The sequence below is a fragment of the Sturnira hondurensis genome, unplaced genomic scaffold, assembly GCF_014824575.4.
Source record: "Sturnira hondurensis isolate 20B ecotype Veracruz unplaced genomic scaffold, ASM1482457v3 Scaffold0015262, whole genome shotgun sequence".
Classification (NCBI taxonomy): Eukaryota; Metazoa; Chordata; class Mammalia; order Chiroptera; family Phyllostomidae; genus Sturnira; species Sturnira hondurensis.
The window spans coordinates 14,685-39,645 of NW_028087893.1; the positions used below are offsets into that span (position 1 = coordinate 14,685).

Here is a 24,961-nt window from a genome sequence, read left to right on the forward strand (position 1 = left end):
TTTTTAATCTTTAAAAAGAAAAAACACAATGAAACTACCACAGTATTATCAGCTTTTTTAGGGAAAAGGCTGAAAAATATTTAGTAAATTTTCTCATCACGATTTGTGAGGTTAAGCACTATATTCTTTTAAAATCTGCTAAAAAGGTACAAGGGAATGGGTGGATCAATGCTTTCTTGGTTCAAAATATTTTTAAAAAGCTAAAATCTAATGACCACACGTTAAAGGAATACACTTTTTTGTAGGCTGGTACCATTTCTATTACGGTTTCTCTACACTATGTCAACAGTGCAATGGTGATTCAGTGTAAATCATTAGTTACAGTGTTTCATTGTTACAATACTCGTGTTCAAGTACATGTTCATGAACATGATCAAAGTCTCTGGTTTGACTTCCTCTTTTCTGTTATTAAAATAAGGTTATAGTTACAGTAGAATTTTTCCAATAGATGTCTCTAAATCTGAACCCAATTCATGATACATTCTCTAAAAACCTGCTCAACACCAGGAGGTGTGTCATGTTCCACATGCCCTTTGGAGCACAGGCAATGGACGCCAAAACACAAAAACGCTTGCTCTCCGCGGATAGCTGAACTATGACACTAAGTTAGTTTACATTCTGTGTAACTCAATGGTATTGGAGGGGAGAGAGTAGCACCTTAGAGACAGCCCTAACTTAAAAAAAAAACTTTAAGCCTAATGATCTTAGTTTTTTGTGTTTTTTTTACCTTTTTCTTTTTATGTTGGTAACTGGATCCAACGTATTCATATAAAATTAATAATGAAGCCCTACAGTATAAATCCCAATGTTTGTATTACCAAAACAAACCCCATAGTGGATGTTTGGCAGGCCCCCAAATAAATTAATTTGATTAAATTATATGTAATCTGATGACGTTTGGTCTGAAGAACATGCTGGTGTGTGTGTTTATAAATAATGTCATCACGAAGCGCGGTGCGCCAGCCCGCCCGCCGGAGGTCAGCTCTTCTGCCGCAGCTTCTGGGCGTAGAAGTCCCTGCAGGTCTCGCAGCATCGCTGGTACCACCGCATGTCCTGACACAGGTCCTTCTCGCGGATCACCCGGCAGTACACGGGCCACTGGTCCCCCAGGCACTTGAAGGTCAGAGCGGCTGCGAGGCAGAACACAGGGGACTCAGTACCCGCAGTTCCCCAGCTGTCCCGCGTAGCAGCGGACCGGACCGCAGTCGCGTGGGTGGGGATCCAGGGCGCTCGCTTCGACTCCTTTACACTCCATTACCTCCAGGACTTGGAAGACAGAGATACACGTGCGCGCATGCGCACACGGACATTTACAGCCTAAAGCGGAGGCGGCGTAAAGCGAGTGCATCATGTTCTCACTTACTGAAAACTAGCTGCCCCAAGTTCAAAGAGTTGTCCTGCAAACGGCTTGTAAGGTTCAATTTTATGGCTTTCGTTTAAGTTTCTTTTGGATTTTTAGTTGAGAAGGTTAAAAAGACGAATAAGTGTGCTCAATACATATACCGTTTTGGGAGTGAAAATTAAGTATTGTTACAGATGACTTTATAAAGAAAATAGCAAAACGACAACATGCCCACACATTTTACTTTTCCTTCCTCATCGTTTAATATTTCAACGACAACTTACACTTAATATTATCTGTGGTGGTTTCAGGTGTGCAGCCAGGTTAGACAGCCGGGTACTTTGCAGAGCGGCCCGCAGGGCTTGGAGTGTCCTGCGGGCCCCGTACAGCGTCATCCCGACAGCACTCTGTCCCCTGTGTTGCAGTATACGCCTATTTGTAATGCCTGGTCCCTTCACCTTCACCACCCGGCCCCTGAGGCCTCCTGCCCTCTGACAACTGTCTGTCTGTCTGTCCTCTGCATCTATGAATCTGTTTCTATTTTGTCTGTTTGGACATAGCTTAACTGGGACAGCTGGGGATAATAATTTCATGTACTTTTAAAACCAAAGCCTTTTATCACAGGGCTGCAATGTATTGCATTAAAGTGTTTGAAATGAGAACTTGATATAACAAATCGGTCATACAGATTCGGCCTCTGGTTTTCCGAAGGACTAGTGTGTTCCGGCGTGTACCATCACAGTCCATCCTGCCATGATTCTCCCTCCTGCCCCTCTTCTAATACGATTTGTTATTTTATGCTTAAAAACCTCAGAGTTTTCCAATCACTGTGTTTTTGTGTTTGGGGGCACACCTTTAAGAAATAATAAACATAAAAGAAATGCAATTTAAATCAAACTCTTCTTTTAATTCATTCTTTTCAGCCACGCATTTCAAGAAGGCCTCCGAGTGATGGCTGGAGAAAGGGACAGTGTTGTTTCTGAACGCGTGGGTTTAGCTGCAGTGGCTCTAGGGATGCTGAAATGTCTGTTGTAACCAGCCTTTGCCGACTTCTGAGAAATGTTAATTACCTGGCTCAAAAAAGAGAATTTCTGTATTTCCATGAAGAATAAACTTTTCCATTTGATTGAATCTTATGCCTGGAAGAATATCTATAACAATTAATGATCACATTGTTCCCCTGGAGATCATGTGCATGGAAGAAAACTCCAAGTGTTAGACACAGACTAACCCCATAAGGGCCAGGCAGCAGTGCTGGGAAAGGCCACCAATTGCCACAAACATAAAGGCTAATTCATTCATGAATATTTGTTATGCAAGTGTAAACTACACTGACTTAAAGTACATACTGTATTTCTCTACAATAGATTAGATAAATAACTGGAATTGAGGATACATATGAAAGTATTTTACATCATAAAATCTAAGCAAGTCAGTAGGTTGCTAGTCGTTATTTGTATTTAAGGGCATTTTGTAATACATCCTTAACTGTGGAAAAAATGGCGCCTCTTGTTTGGTGGTAGAGATCCTGCCCCCATTCATCCTGAGAGCCAACTGTTACTCCACATGTCTCCAAAGGATGATTGGGACCCAGGATCAGAAGGAGGGCTGCTCGCCATGGGGAGATCTGAGGCCCGTAGCACAACCTACTTTCTACTAGATGTCGCCTTAACAGATGGTTCTGCCGTGAGGCTGGTCAGAACCCCGAATATGGCGGCAGCCTTCCACCCTTGCCATGAGGACCTTGGGTGGTGTGCCATCCATGCTCCCAGGGCCTGGCTCCCAGTCGATGGCTTCCGGAATCAAAAGAGCTCGGGCTTTAGGATTTTTTACCCACCTGGCCACTTGGATTAAACCATAGTTCAAGAGAGCCAATTTAGTCAGGACCAAACTAATTAGTCTACATGGATAACGAAGCTGAAAAGGATGTATGAAATAGGAGAAGCCGTGCGTGTCTCCGTATTTCTCAAAGCCATCCCCTGTTGGGGTCTGCTTACCCAGCCGGGGGGACGTTATGGTGTTTACATTAATCTTCTCATTGCAGGGCTGAAGGTGGCATGGCCTGTACGCCGCAGGCTTTTCTGAAGAAAAACACTCATTTCCATGTCTTCCTGTGATCTTATGCATGCACTGGATAACCCGCGACTGCATCCCTTTGCCACAGGTTACTGAGCACTAGGAGAGATGAAGAAGGCTCGTTAAAAGTCCTTTCTGCTGTTCCTCCTTTCTAGGCTGTGAGCCACCTTTTCCCTGCCTGTCTTGACACTGAACATGAACCACAACATCAGGAGTTGATGCAGAACGTAGGTTAGAAACACTGATGGCCCCACGTGGGTACAGTGTGCTCGTGCCCTCTGGTGGACCACAGGCAGAACTCTGGGCCACACAGGGCAGAGGTGAGTAAAGACAGATGAAGAAAGCTGGAGAGCACTGCTTGGAGGGAACAGAGTGGCTAATACCAGACAGGCACTTGGGCAGACAGTTTTTAAAGTTCTAACATCTAGTTTGTAACAAGAACTCGATTTACTATTTTCTAAAATAAATTTTCACCTCCTTATAATGTTAACTTAAAAATATGATACTCTCATATCATCTCCTTAGACAAAAATCTTTGGTTGTTGAGTTCATTGCCGGTAAGATAAAGCCCAGCAGAGTATTCCAGACCCTCCAGGCTGGTGTTGATCTATCCCTTCAACCTTAGTTTCCACCTTTCACTTCAGGAACGATCGATCTGCTCAGCTGTAGATTAATCAGGCCTGAGCAATTTCTAGTCCCTCACCTACAACTGTGTTCGAAGTATATCACTCCTTTCCAAACGCCTGGCTGCTTTTCAAGTCACAGTCTCGAGTCACTGCCTCCCTGAGGTGTTCCGCAACTACCCCGACCACTTCTGCGTATTAGTGGTATAAAACCGTACACCCACACCCCTAAGGCCATCCCGTGGAGCCAGCTGGAGAACGGTTTCAGTTGCAGAGTTTAAGGCCCGAAATTTCTAAGTTAGGTGAGTTTGCCCTTGTAGCCTGAGTTTGGAAACTTCTGGTCAGGAGTGTGAGTTCTGTATGCAACATGCGCCAATTTATATCATTTCTTGTTTTTGATTAATATCTTTAAAGCATCTAGCTTGACTCCTCTGGGAGACAGTAAATCTCTTGACATTAGGCTCCTCATTATGCCACCTTCAGGAATAAAGACGTGTGCATGTCAGGGGTGAAAGTAGCTTATGAAGAATGATGGGATTTTATGTGCACGCCATTATGGGAGTCGCTTTTACAGATAACTGATCTTTCAAAATTTTATTCGGCAAATATTTCTGCATCATACCCTCTTTGTAGCTAATGAATTTGTAGCTTTCTGGAGATAGCAGATTAAAGAGCAACTGAAATGTCACATCCCTTTAAATCTGACTTTTTCTTATTAACCTCTGCAGGATGTGAATGTTTTGGTTTGGTTTGAACTTTGTTATAACTTAAAACTATTGTAGGAGGAGTAACTGTTTGATGTGGTCTCTCTGCCTTGAAAGCATCTTAATACCACCCTATGGAATGGATAGATTTATATAAATGAACACATTTTACTTCTTAGACAGATATTTCCAAGAAAAATCAAAATAGTTAAACTAAAAACTTTTAAGGGGTTAAATTACTATAGAAAAATATCATTCCAGGATCTACCCCTAAAATGTATGTAGATCTTGGAAGCGATTATGCTATTTCAGAAACAAACAAACAAAAAGACCCCAGGAGCCTTCTAACAGATGAACTTCCTCTCATCAGTGGGGAGGGTTCTCCACCGTGTCTCTGAGGCTGGGAATGAGCTGCAGATTACCCCTGGTATGTACTTTTGATTAATTTATATCAACTGCAAAGGATACGAGCAAACCAAGTGACGTATCATCTTTCAGAATTATAAAAAAATTCAATAAAGTCACTACAGACAAACGATGACTCAGAATACATAGTATTAGCAGATAATGGACAAATAATGTCTTTCATAAAAGTCTGAAGGACTTTAGAGAAAAAATGTTAGTTGCATTTCTTTTGCAAGTTAAATTTTGTAACTTCTACTTGGGAATAAACTGGAAATAAAGAATAGGATCCAGATAATAATAAAAGTTCTAGAATTGATTTAACTGAAATAGACTCATTTTTGCCTTTGAAAGACATAAAATAAGCTTTATTATAAAGTATGAAATTAAATAGCCTAGTAGCCCTAGAATCTAATTCTCATAACAATACTTTAGTAAAATATAAAGCTGTTACTAGTAATTATTTTCTTTATAAAATATATTTTTAGTAAAAATTTTATTACAAATGTGTGAAAAATGGACAGATATCTGAAGTGGAAGAACTGGAATCCCAAGGTATCTTTTAAATGAGTTCTTACTTTATTGTAGAAGATAGTACTAAATAATTGAATGTTTTCTCAAATTACATTATTATGATTAAAGACTGACATCAAGCGAAAAGGCCAAAATAATTCTGGTCTTGAAATGAGGAGACCCGGGCTTTAATATTGTCTCTAGCAACTAATTTACCTGCGACTTATTTTTTTCTTTTTGGGAAGGAAGGCATTGGAGTAGATCATAGCTACAATTTCAGGTCTTAAAAAAAAATTATAGACATAGTCTAGTGAATGAGAACCATGAATATGAGCGGTAGCAAATCAATGAGAATTAGGGGCTTTCTCCCCTTTCAAAATGAGACGTACGTTATACAACTTTATAATCATCCTCGATATTTAAAACTTCATTTTCCTCCTGCCAGGGAAGAAGAGCTGACTGACTCTGTTTTATCTGAGAAAATTTCATCTAAATAAATGGAAAGGGAACTACGTGGGGACGTGTAAGCAATGCCCATGCTGGCAGAAGAGTCCAGCGGACCCTTGACTCAGATGTTTGTAGTTTCCTAAAAATGGCCAAGGATGGCCTGGGGGTGGCCATAGACGTGAGCCCTTGGACAGCTTTACTGAATGGCTGGGATGGCCAGGATGGGCGAAGACGGTAAGATGCCATCATGACTCGGCAAATGTGTGGGTTGGCCTGCGTGCAAACGAATGAGGGAGAAAATGCAGGTAAAAACCACACTAACAAACCCTTAACTGTGGCACCGTCAGTGACACAAAGGAATGAGACAGACTCTAAAGGGCCATGACGAGTCCCTCCGAGGACAAGCCAAGGAGGGGGATCCTTCCTTCCATCCCAAAGGATGGAGCGGTGGTGAGGCGCGGCCTGAAAAGTGAATCTAGGAAAGAAACCAACCGCAGAAGCTTTATTCCTGACGTAGCACTATTTGTGGCGTTCATAGGCGGTGTTGCTAAGATTTTGGTGTCCTACTTTGGGAAATACGTAAGCACCTTGTAGCAGAGACCAAGGAAAGGCCACTTAAGCCTGAGACGTTTTGTTGAAGTTACCATTTCGGTACATTCGAGGGCAGTGCGTGTGGGCTGGCAAATCAGCGTGGCCCCGTGAAGTCACTGAAGTTTTCAGGCCTAATCTGATGCACTGAGGGTACTTAGGCCTTAATTAGCACAATGGTGTGAGGTTTTGATGGATCAAATACTACATAGAAACATGAGTGCATTTTGTTACCAGATGTTCATTATTTTAGATAGAAGCATTCCTTTTATGATGTTTGAATGTTTATCAAAACTCTGCATCACATAAAAATAATGTGCGTGTATTGCTCCTTATTGTCCCTGTGTCTGCCACTCTGCCTACTGACATCAACCCACTGCATACGAGAGAATGAGAGCAAGTGTGCTCTGTGATACATGGACATGAGTAAAACATTCCAAGAAAAAGGGCTACACAGGCATTAATAAACAGTCCTCCGCAAATCTGTGAAGTGCCAAAATACGGGAGGAGAACAGGCACCGTGGTTCTAGGAGGTTCTCCAGGTTTGCCATGCTACCACTTGAATCTGCTTTTGCAAGGTACTAAATTATTTTTCTGTCACTGAAAATTCATGGATCATGAAGGAATTTCCGTCATGGCTCATGGTATAAGCTACCTGGTATCTTGCCCCCGTCAGAATCACTGAAGAACAGTGCTGTCTTCTTATCCAAGAAGTAACCTATATACTTCTGGTCAATTTAATTTCACTCAAAAACCCTTTACAAGTAGGATATTCATAAATATCTCTGACTGCTCTCCTATTTAGAGAGGTGAACTCATTCCTTTCAGGACCCCTGATTCATGAGGCGTTTCGGTGCCCCTGGGGTCTGAGAGCGAGTGGGTGTGTTCCACACACATGGTTTTGAACACAGAGCTAAAAGAGACTTGCGTACCCAGTCTTTGGTAGCAGGATTCCATGGTGAAACACCACGGTTAAATGAATTTCTACCTTTCCGTTCAGGACTTCAGAATAGTCACACAGACTTTTTTTTAAAATACTCACTGGAAGACATGCTTATTGATTTTAGAGAGAGGAGAGGGGAGAGAAAAAGAGAGGGAGAAAATACCGATGTGAGAGAGTAACATCCATCGGTTGCCTCTCATCCACGCCCTGATCCTACTGAACCTACAACCCATGCATGTGACCTGAGAGTGAATCAAACCTATGACCTTTCAGCTTTATGGGTCAAAGCCTAACCAAGCAACACCAGCCAGGGCCCACAGACATTGTTTTGGTGCTAGGTGTTATTTGTTACTCTGAATACAGAGATAACTTAGTCTGGGGAACCAGCTGGGACATGATGGTATAATAAATTCATAGACTTAGGTTAAATAATCAACTCCTCTGCCGGTGAGCTTACGGCACTATTTATCTACGTACGGTAAACTCTAACGTTAAACCGTAAAACTCATCAAGCTGTAAGTCTTGTAAAATGTCCTCTGGAACATTACAAACCAAAGAGGCAGAAAACCTGATAGTAAAAATACGAACTACTAAAAGGTATTCATTTGGAGCTTCGTTGGTTAATACGCATAACTAAGCCAGCACTGGTCTGCTTTTGAATTCCATTAAAAGACAACACATTTCGCCTCCTGAAGGGTTAAAAATAATAATCCTCACACTTGGCCAGCACAGAGATTACCCGAGATTCCTCCCTTCTAGGCGGTGCCAAAGATATATATTTTGGAGAACACACATGTCCTCCAGGCCAACAGCTAAGGAAGGCTCTGTAATGCTGCGCTCGCTTCCAGCTGGCCTCTGTGAGAAATAGGAATTCCTAAATTAAGAGAAAATTGTCACTGGCAAAGGGAGTTCAGATTATTTTTTTTCTACCAGCATAATACCCACTGTGACAGAGCCCGCTATAATCCGCAGCGGCAGGCGTCGATCTCTACCGAGGTTCCCAGCACCAACTTGAATAACTTGCCTTTGGGAATAAATGGATTGTTCCAAAGTGGCTTTACGAGAGCGAAGTAACATTCGCAGTGGAGGGTGGATCTCATAAGGGAACGAAACGATGGCTTCTAGTGGAAATTATTAGCGCGGCATTCCTAGTCATCTATGTACACGTCTGGCAGTTCCATCTTTCAACTTTTTAATAAAGTGAGTGTGAAACAAACACACTAAGGAACAAAAGTTAGGTTTGTTTTTGAACATTCGCTGTTTGTTTTGGTCAGTGTTTCAGCGTCTTTTGAAAGCAGTTCGTCTGCCTTATTTAACACGCGGGTGTTTGGGACCGAATCTATTCCTAGAGATCCGACATTTGAGAATCTTTTTCTGTTGGGCGTATGTGTTTAATTAATTCACTTGGTTCTACGCTTCAAACTATTTTTCTTTCTTTAATGAACACATTTGCATATAGTTATAGCAAATCAAGAGAATGTGTATGGCAAGTCAAGCAGAAAGTAATCTGAACTATGAATGATTAGCAGAGAGCTGACTAGGTCATGAAAGGACTGTCAAAATAACCAAAAAATAATTTTGTATATCAAACTACACATTGATAACCACAATGATAAAAGAAAAAAACACGATGCTTGCATTAAGAAGCAGTTAATAAACACAAAGTCTTGGGCACAGATGCAACTCTGCCGGCGCTCAGGCTGTCAATCACAGGGTGTCGCAGAGGGAGACAAAGATTATTAAGACATTTCCACTTTATCACCATCCTTCCAGGGAGAACTGTTGGGACGACAGCGATTAAATCTCCTTGTCAAATGACACAGTTCCCAGGCCCCGTCCAACAATTCCGGGTCAAAAATGGGTCAGATCCTTGTGTGGCCAGGCGAGAAAAGTGTGTTTTTGTTCTGTTTTCAGAGATAAAGTCTGGATTTAAAATAGCACAGAGAGCATTACATGGGCGGACTATGCATCACTCTAGTCCGACATAAATACTGCACTTGCTAGTTCACAGAGAGAATTCCTCCGTGTGCTTTGCTTCCGTCCACCGCTTTCCTTCCAGGTCAGATCATCTCTGCCTGACCGGCTGGCGGGCGCCCCGCCACGCGGACTCACGAGAAGGTAGAGCCTGCCAGCTTCCCTGATGCTCCATGTTGAGCACCTTTTCTGACTTAAACTGCATGTTCTTCCAATAAGGGTGGATTTACTTTTCTTTTTTAAAAAATCACATTTTAGGTCATTTGAATTTTCATACAGGAATATATCAGGGGAGTCATGTGTTTCCATAAAATTATATTGGTTAGTTGAATTTTCCTGGAGAAAAATAAGCTAGTTCCAAATTCTTTTGTAGGGAAATAGAGTTGCCATATAGTTGTAGTTGTTACAGAATTAGGTCTGCAAGAATAGAATGGACCATAAGAAAAGAAACACAGTGCTTAGATGTGTCATGTATTTCTTGTTTACTTGGTGGGAAAGGCGAGCACTCATGTATTCATTAATTATCCCTCTGGGCAGTGCAATGTCAGGTCACTCAGATTTGTGAGAAGGGTGAAGGGGTGAAAACATTTTTAAGGAAATAGCAATAACATAAGGCAATAAATGATTACCATATTTTTTGGACCATAAGACGCACCTGGGTTTTAGAGGAGCAAAATAGGCAAAGAAGTTTTGAAGCAAAAAAAGTGGTAAACTATTTAGTAACATAAATAACATTTTACCAATGTCAGTGTAAACAGAACTCAACAGCAGCATTAACAACCATTATTCCTCCCACATTGGGGTGGGGGAGGGAGGAAAGTGGGTCTTATAGTCTGAAACATACGGTAATTGAGAAATAGTAACAGAGTCAAAAAATGCACACACATCCTGCCACTTATGGGGGAGCCCTCTGAACACCCCGGCACCTGAGGTGGTCCTCAAGGGTGCGGGCAGCTGGGAGGAACACATTCCAGCCAGAGAGAGCTGCGTGAACAGAGCCGGGGAGGCGGTAGGAGCACACACTGCGCAGGCCTGAGCTTGGCAGCCCCACCAAATCCGTGGGAACCCCGAGACCACCTTCCATAGGTAGGTCGGGACCCTCACAGGGGGAGCTTTCAATGCCGGAGAGAGGGTCCAGCAGATGACAGCCCAGTCCCGGGGAATCCTCTAGAAGTGCTGGGCTGCAGACCAGAGCGAGGAAGTCGTCCCTGGGCGTGAGGGACAGGAAAGAGGGGGCGTCCGGGGGCCTGGGAGCACATTTGGAATCATTACTCCAGCCCCGGTGAACAGAGAAGGATGGTGGTATTACACTGGGAACAAAGAACAACTGACAGTTGGATAAAGATGGGATCGTACGTGCACAGGTAAACATACACATGAGGTGGCCATGAATAACGGATGAAATGTCATCATCTGTGAAAATGTGGATGGACCTAGCGGGTATTAGGCTCAGGGAAATAAGTCAGACAGAGAAAGACAGATTCCCTCCGATTTCACTTCCACGTGGAATCTAAAAATAAATGAGCAAACAAAACAGAAACAAACTCACAGATACAGAGAACATCTTGACGGCGGGGTGAGAAAGGTGGAGGGATTAAGAAGAACCAATTGGCCCTGGCTGGTGTAGCTCAGTGGATTGAGCATAGGCCTGTGAACCAGAGGATTATGGTTCGATTCCCAGTCAGGGCACATGCCTGAGTTGCAGGCCAGTTCCCAGCAGGGGACTCATGAGAGGCAACCATACATCGATATTTCTCTCCTTCTCTCCTTCCCTTCCTCTCTAAAGATAAATAAATAAAATCTTTAAAAAAAAAAAAAGGAACCAATTGGTCGTCCCCAAACAGCCTTGGGGACATAAAGTACAGCACAGGGAACGTGGTCAGTAGCATTGCAGTGACTGCCTCTGGTGCCAGGTGGGCACGCGACTTACTGAGGTGATCACGTAGTAAGTTATACAAGTCTAACCACTCTGTCGCACACCTGAAATTAACATAATATTGAATATCAAATGCAACTGAAAAATTAAAAAAACAGCAACTGAGACAAAACCCTACTGGGTATAAAAGAAAGGCCGAGGAGCTTGCAGGCGGGGGAAGTGGGGAGATGATACCGATATATTTCCAGAAAAGGAAACTGGGAGAGGGAGATGGTTTGAGGAAACCAAGTACGCAATTTTCCTTTAAATGTTCTAGCACAGTCCTAGTGAGGCTGACGTTGTAGTTGAGAACAAAGACCGGGGCTCCTCTGCCTCCCTCTGACTCAGCCCCGTCTCATTGAACTTCCCGGAAAGTACTTCCTCTCTCGGTCCCGACAGTTCCCCTCTCTCTCTGTCGTCTGGCCCGGCATTGGCTCTTCCCCCACATGTCTGTCCGGGGAGTCTGTCCCGGCTGCATCTGGTCTTCTCCAGCCGCCCTCCCTCCTCACCACTCATACTTTAAACACTCCCGTACCAGCTAATGGGTGGGGGAGCACTTTAGAAAGAACATGACTGGCTAACCATCTAATGGCTACGCTGTACACCTGAAACAAATGCAAAACAACACTGAATGTGAACTGTAGTCCAAAACCAAAATTTTTCAGAAGACACATGCATGGGGCAGGACAGGGGAGGGAGGGAGCTACTGCAGGAGTAAAGAACAGAAAGGAATCCATTTAATCTCTTGCTTTTAATACTTGGTTCATGTCATGGAAGGGTTTTGAGCAGACTGGGAAGAAAATTAAAACCACTAGAGTTTTTACAAAGCTACAAACTAAGAGTTTTAATAATAGGCACCATACCCTTATTTTAGTGTATTTTAAAATATCTCAAATTGTGCTCCTGGCAAATCCTATGTTATTTATTCCTTCCTGAAGACCCAATTACATGCATGTTATCATGTTAAAACTTTAAACACCATCTAAGCGGTGAGGCTCCACACTGTGTATTTCCGTCCCACTCCCTTCCTCTGTCAGACACCGATGTTTAATTCTTTTCTGGGCACAGGGACAGAGTCCAAAACAGGATTCACAGTCTTTCTTCCCCAACGTGATTATTTTCTAGGGCTTCCTATCTCCTATTGTGGAACCAGTGTCCGCACGAGTTGTTCAGACCAGGAGGCCCAGGGGTCCTTCTCAACACCTGCCTCCTTCCCGCCTCCTCCATGGAGAACCAGCCCGGGTCTGTGCATTCCGTTTCCACAGCAGTTCCTCACAGCCGACCATTTCTCCCCATCCCTGCTAACAGGACAACACAAATAGCCAGCACTTGTTTGGTTACTATGTATCTGACATGCAGCTGAGGACTTTCATGACTTATTTCATTTGGCTTCACTCACTTGTCTGAACAGAAGATCCAGAGTTCCGAGCCAATACTGTTGGACTCCTACCCTGAGCTGTCCTAGCTCTTCAGGTCCCAAACCCTTGGAAAATCGCTGGTTATTCTGCATTATAGGAACTTCCTATACATACCCACATATACACACATATAAAGGTAGACACTACCGAGACCTCTCGAAATTATACATTTTCTTTAGATAGAAGATAGATATACATAGTGTGTACACCTCATTCTTTTTAACTCAGTATATTTCCTCTGTGTTCAGTCACACCAGCCAAATGCATTTCACTATGCAGAGTAATTCAAACACTGTGAAAATTCATTTTTAAAATATATATCTGGGACAATAATAAGACTCTCAAGAGGTCTCAAAAATAAAAAAAGATAGAAATGCAAAAAGTGTCCCACTCTCTGGCAGTGCAGAGATCGAGGCAAAACAATTGGACAGCCAAAGTTTCGGGATTTGGGGGCACAGTTCAGGGGAGCCATATTCTCCAGATAGAATGGTGAGGAGCAAGCTGTGTAAACGCTCAGTGGGTTTATCTAAACAAAACAATCGCAGGTCTTCTTTGGGGAAAAGAATCCTGTTTATCATTGAGCGATTTATTTAGTGTGAACAGCTTACAGACAAGTGAGTTTTCAAATGAATGTTCCCATAACCCAAGAGGTCTCTAACTTAGGCTATCTTGGGGTGGGTTTCCTCAACAGACAACTGTCTGAAACCTCCCCACGATCTTTGATTTATGTAATTGGCTGGCCGACCCCAAAATGATAGACTTCCAGTGTGATAGGCCCCTATTTGTTTATGGGGTTGCTGCTCGAATGTCCCTGTCTTCTGAGATGACTCACAGCCCTAAAAATGATAAGCTGTTATTTTTCCAAATGCCAATGGACTTGTCGACATAATCAGAACATAATTCTGCAATGGAAAAATAAATTTAAAAAATAATTCTGCATGGGAATGAAGCCTCATCTCGAGAATCGCTTTCTCGATGATAGGTAACTCTAGTGGATTACACTACATTACGAGCCAGGTACATGCTCTTTAACAGCGACCTCTGGTACAAGGAAACGAGAAATGCCACACTCTCTTCGGCAGACTTCCCGAGGACAGGGAGAGCGCCAGAGGGGCCGCAGAGCGCTGCGGCAGAGCTGGTGTCTGCTCATGCCGCTCGACCGCGGTGTTTCTCACGCTCGGAGACCACACACCAGGGGATGTTCTCCACGGAACTTGATTTGGGGAATGCAAGTCCCAAGAATCCCTAAATTACCACGAATTTAGTCTCATGAAAACGGGGACATGCAGGTCTTCGGCGATGACCAATTTTACTATTGTGTACTTGACAGTGTATTTTCTGCATACGGCAGTTCCCATTTTATTCAGCCTCTGATTCTCTAGTTTCGGCTAATACTTACGACTTTCTATTTTCACGTTCTCCATGGGGTATGTAATCTGGCTATCTGCTGTTGCTGCTAATTATTTCTTTAACTTCGAATGGGAAATCTTTCTAACAACTGACTGAGCTTCCCTCTACTAACCCGTAAGAACCTGCTTAGTTTTACTCGTATTAAAACCAGCAAGCTATGCATGCCCTAGGTGGTGTTCTGGGACCTCCTGCAAGGGGATTTTAATTGGAGGGGTCCCTGCCGGCAAGGGGTCAGTCAGGACGTGTGAGAATCTGTAGTGCTAAAGTCCTAGCCTGTCGCGGGGCAACAAGAAACCCATCCTTCGGGACTTTGGGTCTGGTTCTTCTCCTGCCTTTTGACCCACTGCAGAAACATGAGGCTGCAGAGACGCATCACCGAAAGCGCAGCACTACCCGGTCGTTTTGTTCAACACGCTCTGGATTGCACTGATTACGCTGTTTCTTTAAATTTCCTTCCGTGATTCACTGACTTTTCTTTCGGTGGCAAGAAACGTCCCCTTCGATTACCCAGTTTCCTACCGGCTGTGATGTCAGAGTCACTACTGTCGCTGTGAATTTTCAGGAGTGACAAGCTTCCATGTAGAAAATAAGCTTCAGGAGCGGCTTGTGGCAGCCCATTAACTTACTCAGAGCTTCAAGTGCGCATGACCCATCTCTCTATGAATCCACCGTAACAAAGATTAGGAGATGGAAGCATTCTTCTTTTAGGGACATGTGAAAAGGTACAGACCCAGTCACTAGTACCGACTGTTGGCCAATCTGAATAAAGGCGTGATGGGGTAATCTGTCTGTCTTTGTCGACTTAGTTTAAGCGTGTCAGTAAGGAGTCTCGCGTGGAATGGCTGTTCCTTAGATTTTGCCCCTTCCCGTTGAATTGGTTTAACTTAATAATTAAAGCAATGTGAGAACACTTAAAGTTGTACATGCACAGCCCCCTTCAAGAAAGGTCTGGTATAATTTGCTTAATTTAAAATTCTATTTTTGAGCTTCTTTTTTAAAAATCACAGAAGACGTACTAAGGAAGAGGCATGGTTGTTTCTCATGGTTATCACGGAGCCCCAGGACAACAGGATATTCAAGGTGGGTGTCCGTAACATCTACAGTACGGGTGGTAAGAGAATTACTTTTTTTACTAGAAATAATCCAGATAGATGCATGTCTTTCATAGCTACACAAATAAATTATTAAGCAGTCAATGTGTTTTATTTTGAGTTTCAGCCACAGCACTGTTTTCAGAAAAAAATGCAAAAAATTATTGTAAACACCACCTTGGGACGTGTAACTACATAGAACTAGAAAATCTTCGCTCGGAAATGACCTCAGAGTAAGGGGAATTGCTATTGGCTGAAATGCAGTTTTACAGTGAGGCAGCATGCATTCGGGCTGCTCTAGTTCCCGTATTCACTAGGAAGAATTAGCTGAGTTTTGAGATTCCTCTTCTATTCATCTGAACATACGGAATAGAATTGTGGTTTCCCTTCGCAGCAGAAGTTAAAAATGACCGATTTCTTTTGTAAGCTATACTACTTCTAAACAAAGATATACATAATTAAGTCATCCAAAATGATTTTTCTTTCAGCAGCATTTTGAATTATATCATCACAAAAGGCTCATAATCTCCAAAAATCTATTAATCATGTCATAATTTGATATGCAGCCAAAACTATTCATTTCCCAGAATTTTAAAGGACTAAATTAAATTCAAATTATAGTGCATGAGTTGATTCTAAGAATACACCATAGTTAGGCACAGTTCCAAGGTGTGTTGTCATTATAATTCACCTGAGAAAATATAAACCACTCGTTAGTCCTGCACAGAAAAGTTAACCCTCAAAAGCTTCAGGAAGGACTGAACTGTTTGGCAGGTAAACGGAACAATACTCTTTTGTTTGCTCCTCTCCCGGCTTTCAGTAATGAAAACAAGAAGTTGTAGAAGTTCAAGTAAAGTTGGAAAGGCCAAGGTCAAGCAGAAAAGATGGCGTTTCATGAAGCATGAAAGACTATGTTATTTTCACAGCCAGTGTCTCATACTTAGGACAGCTTACCTAAGTAACTACAGTTCATACCAGCAGAGAACATACAAGTTACCACTCCTGTCTCCCAGGAAAGACCTCAAAGCCACATCTGTATCAGAGACACAGTCCCCACGGGGCACCTGATGGTGTCTATGGTTAACCCTCGCCAGAGCAAAGCAGCGACATCGTGTTCCATCCTTGCCAGCTTTCCAGTCTCAATGAGATAAGTGTGAGCATTGATCAAGGGCCGTATCCCGTTTACTGAGAAATCAGAGGTCATGATCTCATGACAGGAGATCTTTTCTCTTTGAGGATGCCTGGGTCTATGTGCTTTTCCTCTGAAGCAGAGAGCAGTTTTCCCACTGTTAATGCAAAACTGCCAAATCATAAATGCTGGAAAGCACACAGGCTGACACGAATGCAGCGAACAGTGTGAGGCAAAAGCCGTGTTCTTAGGAAGCCTCTGTGTGTCTGGCATCGCTGTGGCCCGACGGCGGACAGCGAGGCTTCGACAGTGGGGATCCTGGGGGTCCGTCCGCCTTGTAATCGGTTCCCTAGTAATACGCCTGAGGGAGGAGGAGGGTCTTAGACCTGGACTTTATGGATAGTGCATTGAACATTCCGAATTAAAGAATGCAGAGCTTAGCCCTGGCTGGTGTAGCTCAGTGGATTGAGCACGGGCCTGTGAGCCAGAGGATCACGGTTCGATTCCCAGTCAGGGCACATGCCTGGGTTGCAGGCCAGTTCCTGGCAGGGGACACACCAGAGGCAACCACATATTGATATTTCTCTCCCTCTCTCCTTCCCTTCCCTTGCCTTCTAAAGATAAATAAATAAAATCTAAAAAAAGAAAAGAATGCAGGGTTCAATTTTAAGTGCACTTAGGTTTGTCAGTAGTTTAAACATGTTAGAATTCGAGTGAAACTAGCAGATTAATCAGCCTGGGAGCAGCCCAGGAATCCACAACTGCACACACATCGGCGCTGGTTTTGGTCCCAGGGTCCCAGCTGGTGAGAAGACAGATCGATGCCACCTCTGTCTGTTAATATTTCAGTCACTGCAATGGAAATATCACGGCATTATTCTTGTTCTCTGTAATTATCTGGGGATGTGAAAGCAACGCCTTGGGAGTAAAAGCAGGGGGAATGAAGTAGGTAAAGTCCAGTGGGGGCCACCGGCTCTCGTCGTGGCTGGCATCTGTTCTGCTGCGGCCGCCGTCACGAAGGAAGGAGGGCACGGCGTTGAGGGAAAGAGCAGACTTAGATTCATAGACGGCGAAAACAGGCAACATCCCGGATCTTCCAAAAAAGCCAGTGAAGAAACTGGCAGCCCAACAAACTGAGACGGAAGGTCATGGAAGGACAAAGGGCTCTGACCGTGCCAGTCCATCACTCTCCTGCCACTGCCACGCTCTGGATGGGCAGCAATGGAAGAACGCAACGAAATCCGCACAAGTGATTCCGCCTAAGCGTGTTTAAAAATCAGGCCCACGGAACCGCGGTGAAATTTAAAAGATGTTTTTTCAGGCATCGCCTGAAACACCAAAATTAATGTTTTCTATGACCTCCCCAGTACATTTTCATTTTGCGTAAGAGGCACATGAGAGGCACATTTCAATCCTCAGCATCTGTCATGAAAATAGGATTTGCTAGCCCTATTTCCATTTGCTGCCGTGGAGGAGATTGCGGTTAGTTCTGTGTCGTAAATTACGGTAACACATGGATCTCCCGTTTTTTGCAGTTACACTTTTGTTTTTTTGTAGTTAACAGGGTAAACAACATTAATCACTCAGAATAGTCTAATAAAATTGGAAAAGTGTAGCTCACATATTCTAGTGGTTTTTAAACTTTTTCTTAGTGCCGACTCATTTAAGGAAAACGTCTGGAATCCCACCGGCCAAAATAAACCAACGCAGAGTCCTCACGGCTGAAAGTGAGCAGTCGGCGATGCCCCCACCCCTCTCCAACCAGCCCTTCACTTTCTCATCCTGCTTTGTGCCTTCGGTGCTGAATGAAGCCTTCACACATACACGCAGCACGAAAGCCGTACTGATGACGTCTGTTTTCCTCATTTCACTCACACAGATGCAGATACACAAAGAGGTTCAGGGGCCGAACCAATTTGTGCCTCTCCACAATGGAGGTCTCTTGGCTTCCAAACCACTGTCTTTCTGTATCATCCTATGGTATCTCTCTCTCTTAGAACTGGGGAAACATAAGCCTTGAACATAAAAAAAAAAAAATATGTGCTTCATTTGGAGTTTTCTTCCACTTAGAAGTTGTTCACTCTGAAGTCTGACATTTCCTTACATGGTTCATCAATTATGAGCTGCGTGGATTGGGCTGAATATTTCCCAATTCTGTAGCCAGGATCCATTGGCACTGTTTACAAATGCCTCCTTTGAGAGTCCCAACGTGAACCTGAACGTTCTGAGTGGAGGGAAGAGAGCACAGTTTGCCGAGCACTCAGAGGCCGTGTGGATAAGCAGATTTCCAGTAGGGAAGAAAGGTGTGGCTAATCAATCACAGGAAAGTAGATCTGTAGATCTTAGATGTCATGGATTGGGGGGCGGGCGGGCAACACTGGGAAAGCTGGCGGAGCACCGTGTATGAGTCAGCGAAGACGTTTCTTTCAGAACGGCCCTCGGCGCTATTTAGGAACCGCTTTATTTTTATTTCTACAGTAAATAATAGTATGATCCCCGGACAGTAAGTGTATTATGTTACAGCGAAATGTGGCCGGGCACGGGGGTCATTTCGTTATAATATTTACATTTTTTGAAAACTGGTAGTCGAGAGCTGTTTTCACGAGGTAGGATCGGAACTTTACCTTGAGCCATGGGTATCTGCTAATACGTTGCAGAGTGAATACAGTTCATTTATATATGAGACTGTCTACTTCATTCACAAATTTTGGATAGACATAGCTACAACCATGGTATTGAACTTGCTGTTCAATCACCAAATGGATCCACTCAATTTGACTGCAAGGTTTCAAGAACCCCATTCCTTCCCCCTTCTTCTTCACCCCCCCCCCCAAATATTGGTGAAAAGGAGAATGTCTTTTACCTATTATGTTAGGAATTCCTTTGATTGGTTCTGCTGATTCTTTCCTAAACCATCTATTTTTTTCTTTTTGTTAACTTTTTTTATTGTTCAAGTACAGTTGACTTACCTGATAGTGTTTGATAAGTTTTATGCAAACATTCCTTACAAAGAACTGTATCCAAAAAAACTAGTGACAAAACAACAATAAAAGTGTTTTTGAGAGGTTTCTTTGTGACAAAAGGGTGTTAATTGCTTTATACATTTTATCTTAATCTTTAAAACAGTTTTCTAGAGCTCACGAGTTTGGATAGGCAAGGCAGGATTTGAACCCAGGGACATAATACTCCACCGGCCATGATCTTTGCCTCCACTTCCCATCCCCCCTAAACTCCTGCCTATGTGGGTGCACCACCCAACCGGGCCGCGTGGACATTCCCCGAACCTGATACTGAGAGTGAACGTGCGATGTAACATCCTGATACCGAGAGTGAACAGAACGATGCTCACCTTAGACCAGTCGCCCATTCGCCACACGTAGCATTTCGAGTAATCCTCGCAGTCCTCCGTCTCCCTGGGTCTGGTGGAGAGGACGCACTTCTTTCTGGGGTTGGTGCACCTCACGGTCCGGTGACGGACACCTTTGCCGCACTTGACCGAGCACTGGAAGACAACACCAGATGGTACGGGGAAAGTCCGCGATTAGGAGACATGGACAAATGATGAAATTATTCGCAGCGTTGGTTCTACTTGTCTCTGATAAGCCTGTGACCCACAGAAAGGCCAGGCAGGAGCTTAAGGAACCAGGAGAACAGGCTGCGCTCCCTGTCAGAGCCCAGGTGTAGCTCAGGGCATAGCGCTGGGGGTGAAAGGGTTTCAGGAACCCAGGACGACCATCACAGGAAGGAATATAATGTGGGGGGGTCACTGGTGAAAGACAGTGTGCAATGGTCAAAATGTAAATACTGCATTTGACTGACCTCACATTTTTACACAGATTCATGCAAGAAAATTCTTTTATTTTGCTAAGAGTTACTCTGTTTTAGCCTTAAGACATGTGGTGAAAAACAAGAATTTCCTACAGATTGTCATGTCTCACAAACTGTTCCTACAGCTCAAACAGAGAAAATCTTAGCCAAAATAAAGAATATCTTTACATAATTTTATGTTCCTAGGAATCATTCTGAACAGTTGCATGGATTGAAATATAATTTGGTTCACAGATAGCTTAATTTGCATTATCAATGACTGGTGCTTGATTGACATTGTTGACAACAGGAAAAACACATGTATTCCGCTGATATTTCAGGAGCAACCTGCCCCCTCTCTTCCAGTTAGGCTTTCTATTGTGGAATGTGTACAAAGCTTCCCAGGTTTACAAAGGCATGTGCCACTGACCTTCCGGACACAGGGACCAAAATGGCATTGGAGGGGCCACAGGGGTGTAGAGCGGAATGAGAGGTATGGCAGGCATGAAAATCCAACTTATATTTGTGCCTCAAAAAGGTCTAGAGAAAGAGGGGCAGGTGAATGCTGGGGACAACACAGTATAGGAATAACCACGCGGCTTCCAACATTTGTGTTCCTGAAAACTTGAGCGTGGAACTAGTGATATTTCCAACACACTAACTTTGTACAAGTAAGTAGTTATCTCCTCATTTATGGGTTGTGTTTGAATATGGTGCGCTTCAAAGTAGATGGGTGCATGTGATTTGGCATATTAATATTTATGTTTTTATTCTTTGCAGTTGAGATGAACCCTGATCCACACAATCCATTTTTAAGGGAACTCAAACTAAGAACGATGCTTTTCGATTGTCCTACTGCATTGAGACGGGGCATCGGTTGGCAGCTGGTGCCAAAAAGTCGTAGAGGAAAGTATTTCTGACTGTTCACTCCTGACTGGTTTGCAGAGCATTATGGCTAGGCAGAGGGCATTTCTGTCTCTGATATTTCTGTGAGTCTTCTCTCCAGACTGAATTTGGTCCACTTTGATGAGAAATCGGATATCGCATTCATCCTCAAACGTACACATCGCACAGGAAGAAGAACCCATTAAATGGCCAGGACGGGTCAGGAAACACGACAACAGGAAGTCACACTATCTGCTCGTGCTTTAGGGGGACCGGGCTCGCCGAACAACAGTCACACGTGTTATTATCTGAGTTACTTTATCCTCGTTTCCAAACAACAGTTACTAACTGCCACCCAGCTCTTTTCTGTTTGGCGTGTTCGTATCCTATCTAACGTTCTGAAATGAAGCACCTGGGCGATTTTGCGCTGGGTATGTGTGTGCATCTGCCTTTGTGCACTTGTGTGAGCACGTAAATGTGTGTGTGCCTGTGTGCACACTCCCACACCCTCACCTAATGTGCTTCAGAGCAGCCAGGAAATATGAGGACTGGTATTTATTATTATGTGACAATACGCATCATGATAATCGAAGATAAAGCAGCCGTTGTGCATGGAACACACCCCCAAGCCACCCGCTACAAGCTGGCAGGGGAGTGGGGCTCGGGGTTCAAGCCCCAGCTTCCCCACTTGGGTAGGACTTGCGTAAATTGATGCCTTTGAGCTACATCATATGAGGACAAAACTGAATTTCTTGCATTGGTGATTAAATGTAAGCAATAGACTAAATGTGAACTAAGAATACAATCCTGGATCACAAAATGATTGTTAAATGTTCATTCCTTTCTTCTACTTTCCCTTTTAAATGCTCGGGGTTATATAATGAGTCAAATGTACCTTTTCATATGTGCCTATTTAACAGCATAGTTATGGCACATAAATGAAAAAGCAGGATTCTAAAATGTATGTAAAACATGCTCCTGATCATGTTACAGTATTTATGGAATAAAGAGTAAATATAGCTTAATTTTTTTCCTATTTTTTGGAAATTACTTATAATGAGTGTACTTTTTTACTGCCAGCAAAACCAACATTGAAAAACATCAGGTGTACAGAGATTCCGATCGTGATGCGACACGACCTTGAAGAAGCCGAGGGTCGGGAAAGAGGAAGGGGGGCGGGGCGTGTGCGCACCTCAGACCACACGCCCGCCTCCCACACGGTCATGCAGTCCTGGCCCTCGCAGCGCTGCGCCGCCGCGGGCTTGGGCCCCGCGCAGTCCCTCTCCCGGGCCCTGGTCAGCGTCCCGTTGCTCAGTTGTTGGGTACACGCCACTTGTCTGCTCTGCACCCCTTTTCCGCAGGTCCGGGAACACGGGGTCCACTCTGTCATCATCCATCTAAAAGAGCAAAGCGAGAGTCGCGGGAACGAATGAGAAGAGTGTTACCATCTCTAATGAACCGGGGTCTCCCCTAACAACTCTGAATCTAAACAGCCCTCCACATTTCTTTCAGGGAGGAACCAAGGCCTACGCCAGAAAAGCGATTCGTGAAACCTGGGATTTGCCCCATTCCTGTCGATTAAACCCTCTCTGCACTCCCCACTATCGGGACGCCTTCTGGGGGGTCTGAGCCCCCCCACTAAACCGCCTGCACAGCTGTGTTCAGGCACAGAGCAGGGCCAGCAGACACCGGGGCCAAATCCCAGGTTCCCTACTCACTGTGCACGCCGTACAATGGCGCTTAACGGCTGCTCAGTCTCCACATTCTCACATTCTCATTCGTAAATGCGGAGGCTGGGCCGCCACAGGGCAGCCACTCAGGATGCAGTACATTCCACCTCCACTGCAGTGCACTCATGAACGCTTCTACTCACTCCTCCATCTCAGTAGCTTCACTGCCCACTTGTGTAGAGAACCCACCGCATGCTCAGCCTGCCCCCCAAACGCTTTCTGTCTCCACCTGAGGGCATGTGTTTCTGGAACGTCCGCTGCGGAGGTCCTTGGCTGCCGGCTCCAAGGCCCTGCCTCCTAGAAGGGCTACACCATCCAACCCACAGGGGCTGTGTCCCCTTGGCCCTGCGTCCCCTGGCCTGTGGCACTCACACTATGTTTACAAGTTATTCTCTGGGGGAGTGCAGGGCCTCAAAGGCCCTACAGAATGGGGCTGCCTTTTGCTGATAAGTAAGTCATCTCTCCACGGGGCCTTGCTCTTCTTGGTCCCCATGACGCCTTTCACACAACAGCTTTGCATCAAACATTTCTTGAAATATTTGTGTTTCCCCCCGTTTCATAGAAAACAGCCTCGAACTTCCAAACTTACTTAAGCCTATGTGTCCTTAACAATGAGTCAGAGAGATGTTACCTCCTCTCACAGCCTAGTGTTCTCATCTGCACAATGTTTTAATTCTAAGTGATTCTTTGTTTCCGTTTCCGAAAACCAAACCCAACCCAACCAACCCATGGTGACATTTGGACCCAGTATCGCCTCTAGCGAGGTTCTGGTCTGCTGTCCTGTTGCGAGTGACGCAGGCCTACCATTGTGCTTTGGAGGCTCCGGGTAGATTCCCCCTAAAGAAAGCACTGAGTATCCAGTCCCATCAGTCTCTGCCTCATCTCTCTGTACGAGGATACCCAGTCTGTAAGCACAGGAATCAAAATCCTTCTTCGTCCCTTTTTCTCCCCCACTATGGAATCCAGGACACTTGAAAAAAGATTCCATTTTCAGCTTTATGGAATCTCATTTTTTAAAATGAAACTCATTTTAGGGATCCTTAGTACAATGATAAAAAGTTGCTTTTCTGCTCCTTGTGAAAACTGCTCAGGAAGAGAGTGCATAAAATGTACCGTACTGAGAGAAAACATCTCGTTTTAGAATCCATCTAATTTGGAATTATTCCACTTCCTCATCTTTTTTTTTAAAGATTTTATTTATTTATTTATCTTTAGAGGGGAAGGAGAGAGGGAGAGAAACATCAATGTATGGTTGCCTTTTGTGCGTCCCCTGCTGGTAGTTAGCCTGCAAGGAATCGGCCTGCAACCCAGGCATGTGCCCTGACTGGGAATCGAACCACGATCATCTGATTCGCAAGCCCGCGCTCAATCCACTGAGCTACGCCAGCCAGGGCTCCACTTCCTCATCTTTAAGATTCTTTCTTACAAAGCTATTTACTAGGACACCAATAAATTTTATATTTGGCACATAGGGTTCCACCAGACCATTTGGTGACACCGTCAATAAATGTGAGTGGCAATCAGAATGTTTCTTACTAGGGTGGGGCAGCCGAAGAGGCAAGAGAAATAAAGGTGGTGCGACGTTCGGAAGCGCTGAAACGCTTTCCCGTGAGAACCCCTAAGAGTTAGTCACCCAGGTCCATTCTTCTTACTTTCCCATAGTTTGGCTGACCTTGCTGACACCGCGTCTTGGCGGGGCAGATCACACTGCCCTCGTTCCCAAGACGAGAAAAACACTGCTTCTGACAAAGAGGCTGCCAGTCTCCAGCTGCAAACATTCCTGACCCAGAAACGGACTTTTAAAACTGTTCATTTCACCCAGTCATTATCGAGTCATTTCCCCCCAAAACAGTCACAGTCAGTGAATGAACCACCAGTGGTGTGCATCGTGCCCTCTGGTCCTTCACTGACCGAGTTAGAAAGTGACAAATACACTGTTGTCCCCCGACCAGCTGGTTCAAGGT

At 44.2% G+C, this 24,961-nt stretch overlaps 1 protein-coding gene across 1 annotated transcript in view; it reads right to left on the bottom strand.

The window, feature by feature from the left end:
• Positions 1-541: 541 nt before the first annotated feature.
• The window catches only part of ADAMTS19 (ADAM metallopeptidase with thrombospondin type 1 motif 19), a 218,639-nt gene continuing 194,219 nt past the window's right edge, over positions 542-24,961 (bottom strand). The window contains exons 20-23 of the mRNA XM_037064401.1: positions 22,460-22,664; positions 19,925-20,077; positions 3,340-3,517; positions 542-1,130 (exon numbers count right to left, since the gene is read on the bottom strand). Coding sequence (XP_036920296.1) covers positions 979-1,130; positions 3,340-3,517; positions 19,925-20,077; positions 22,460-22,664 — 688 coding nt within the window. The 3' untranslated portion in view covers positions 542-978. The remainder of the gene's footprint in view (positions 1,131-3,339; positions 3,518-19,924; positions 20,078-22,459; positions 22,665-24,961) is intronic.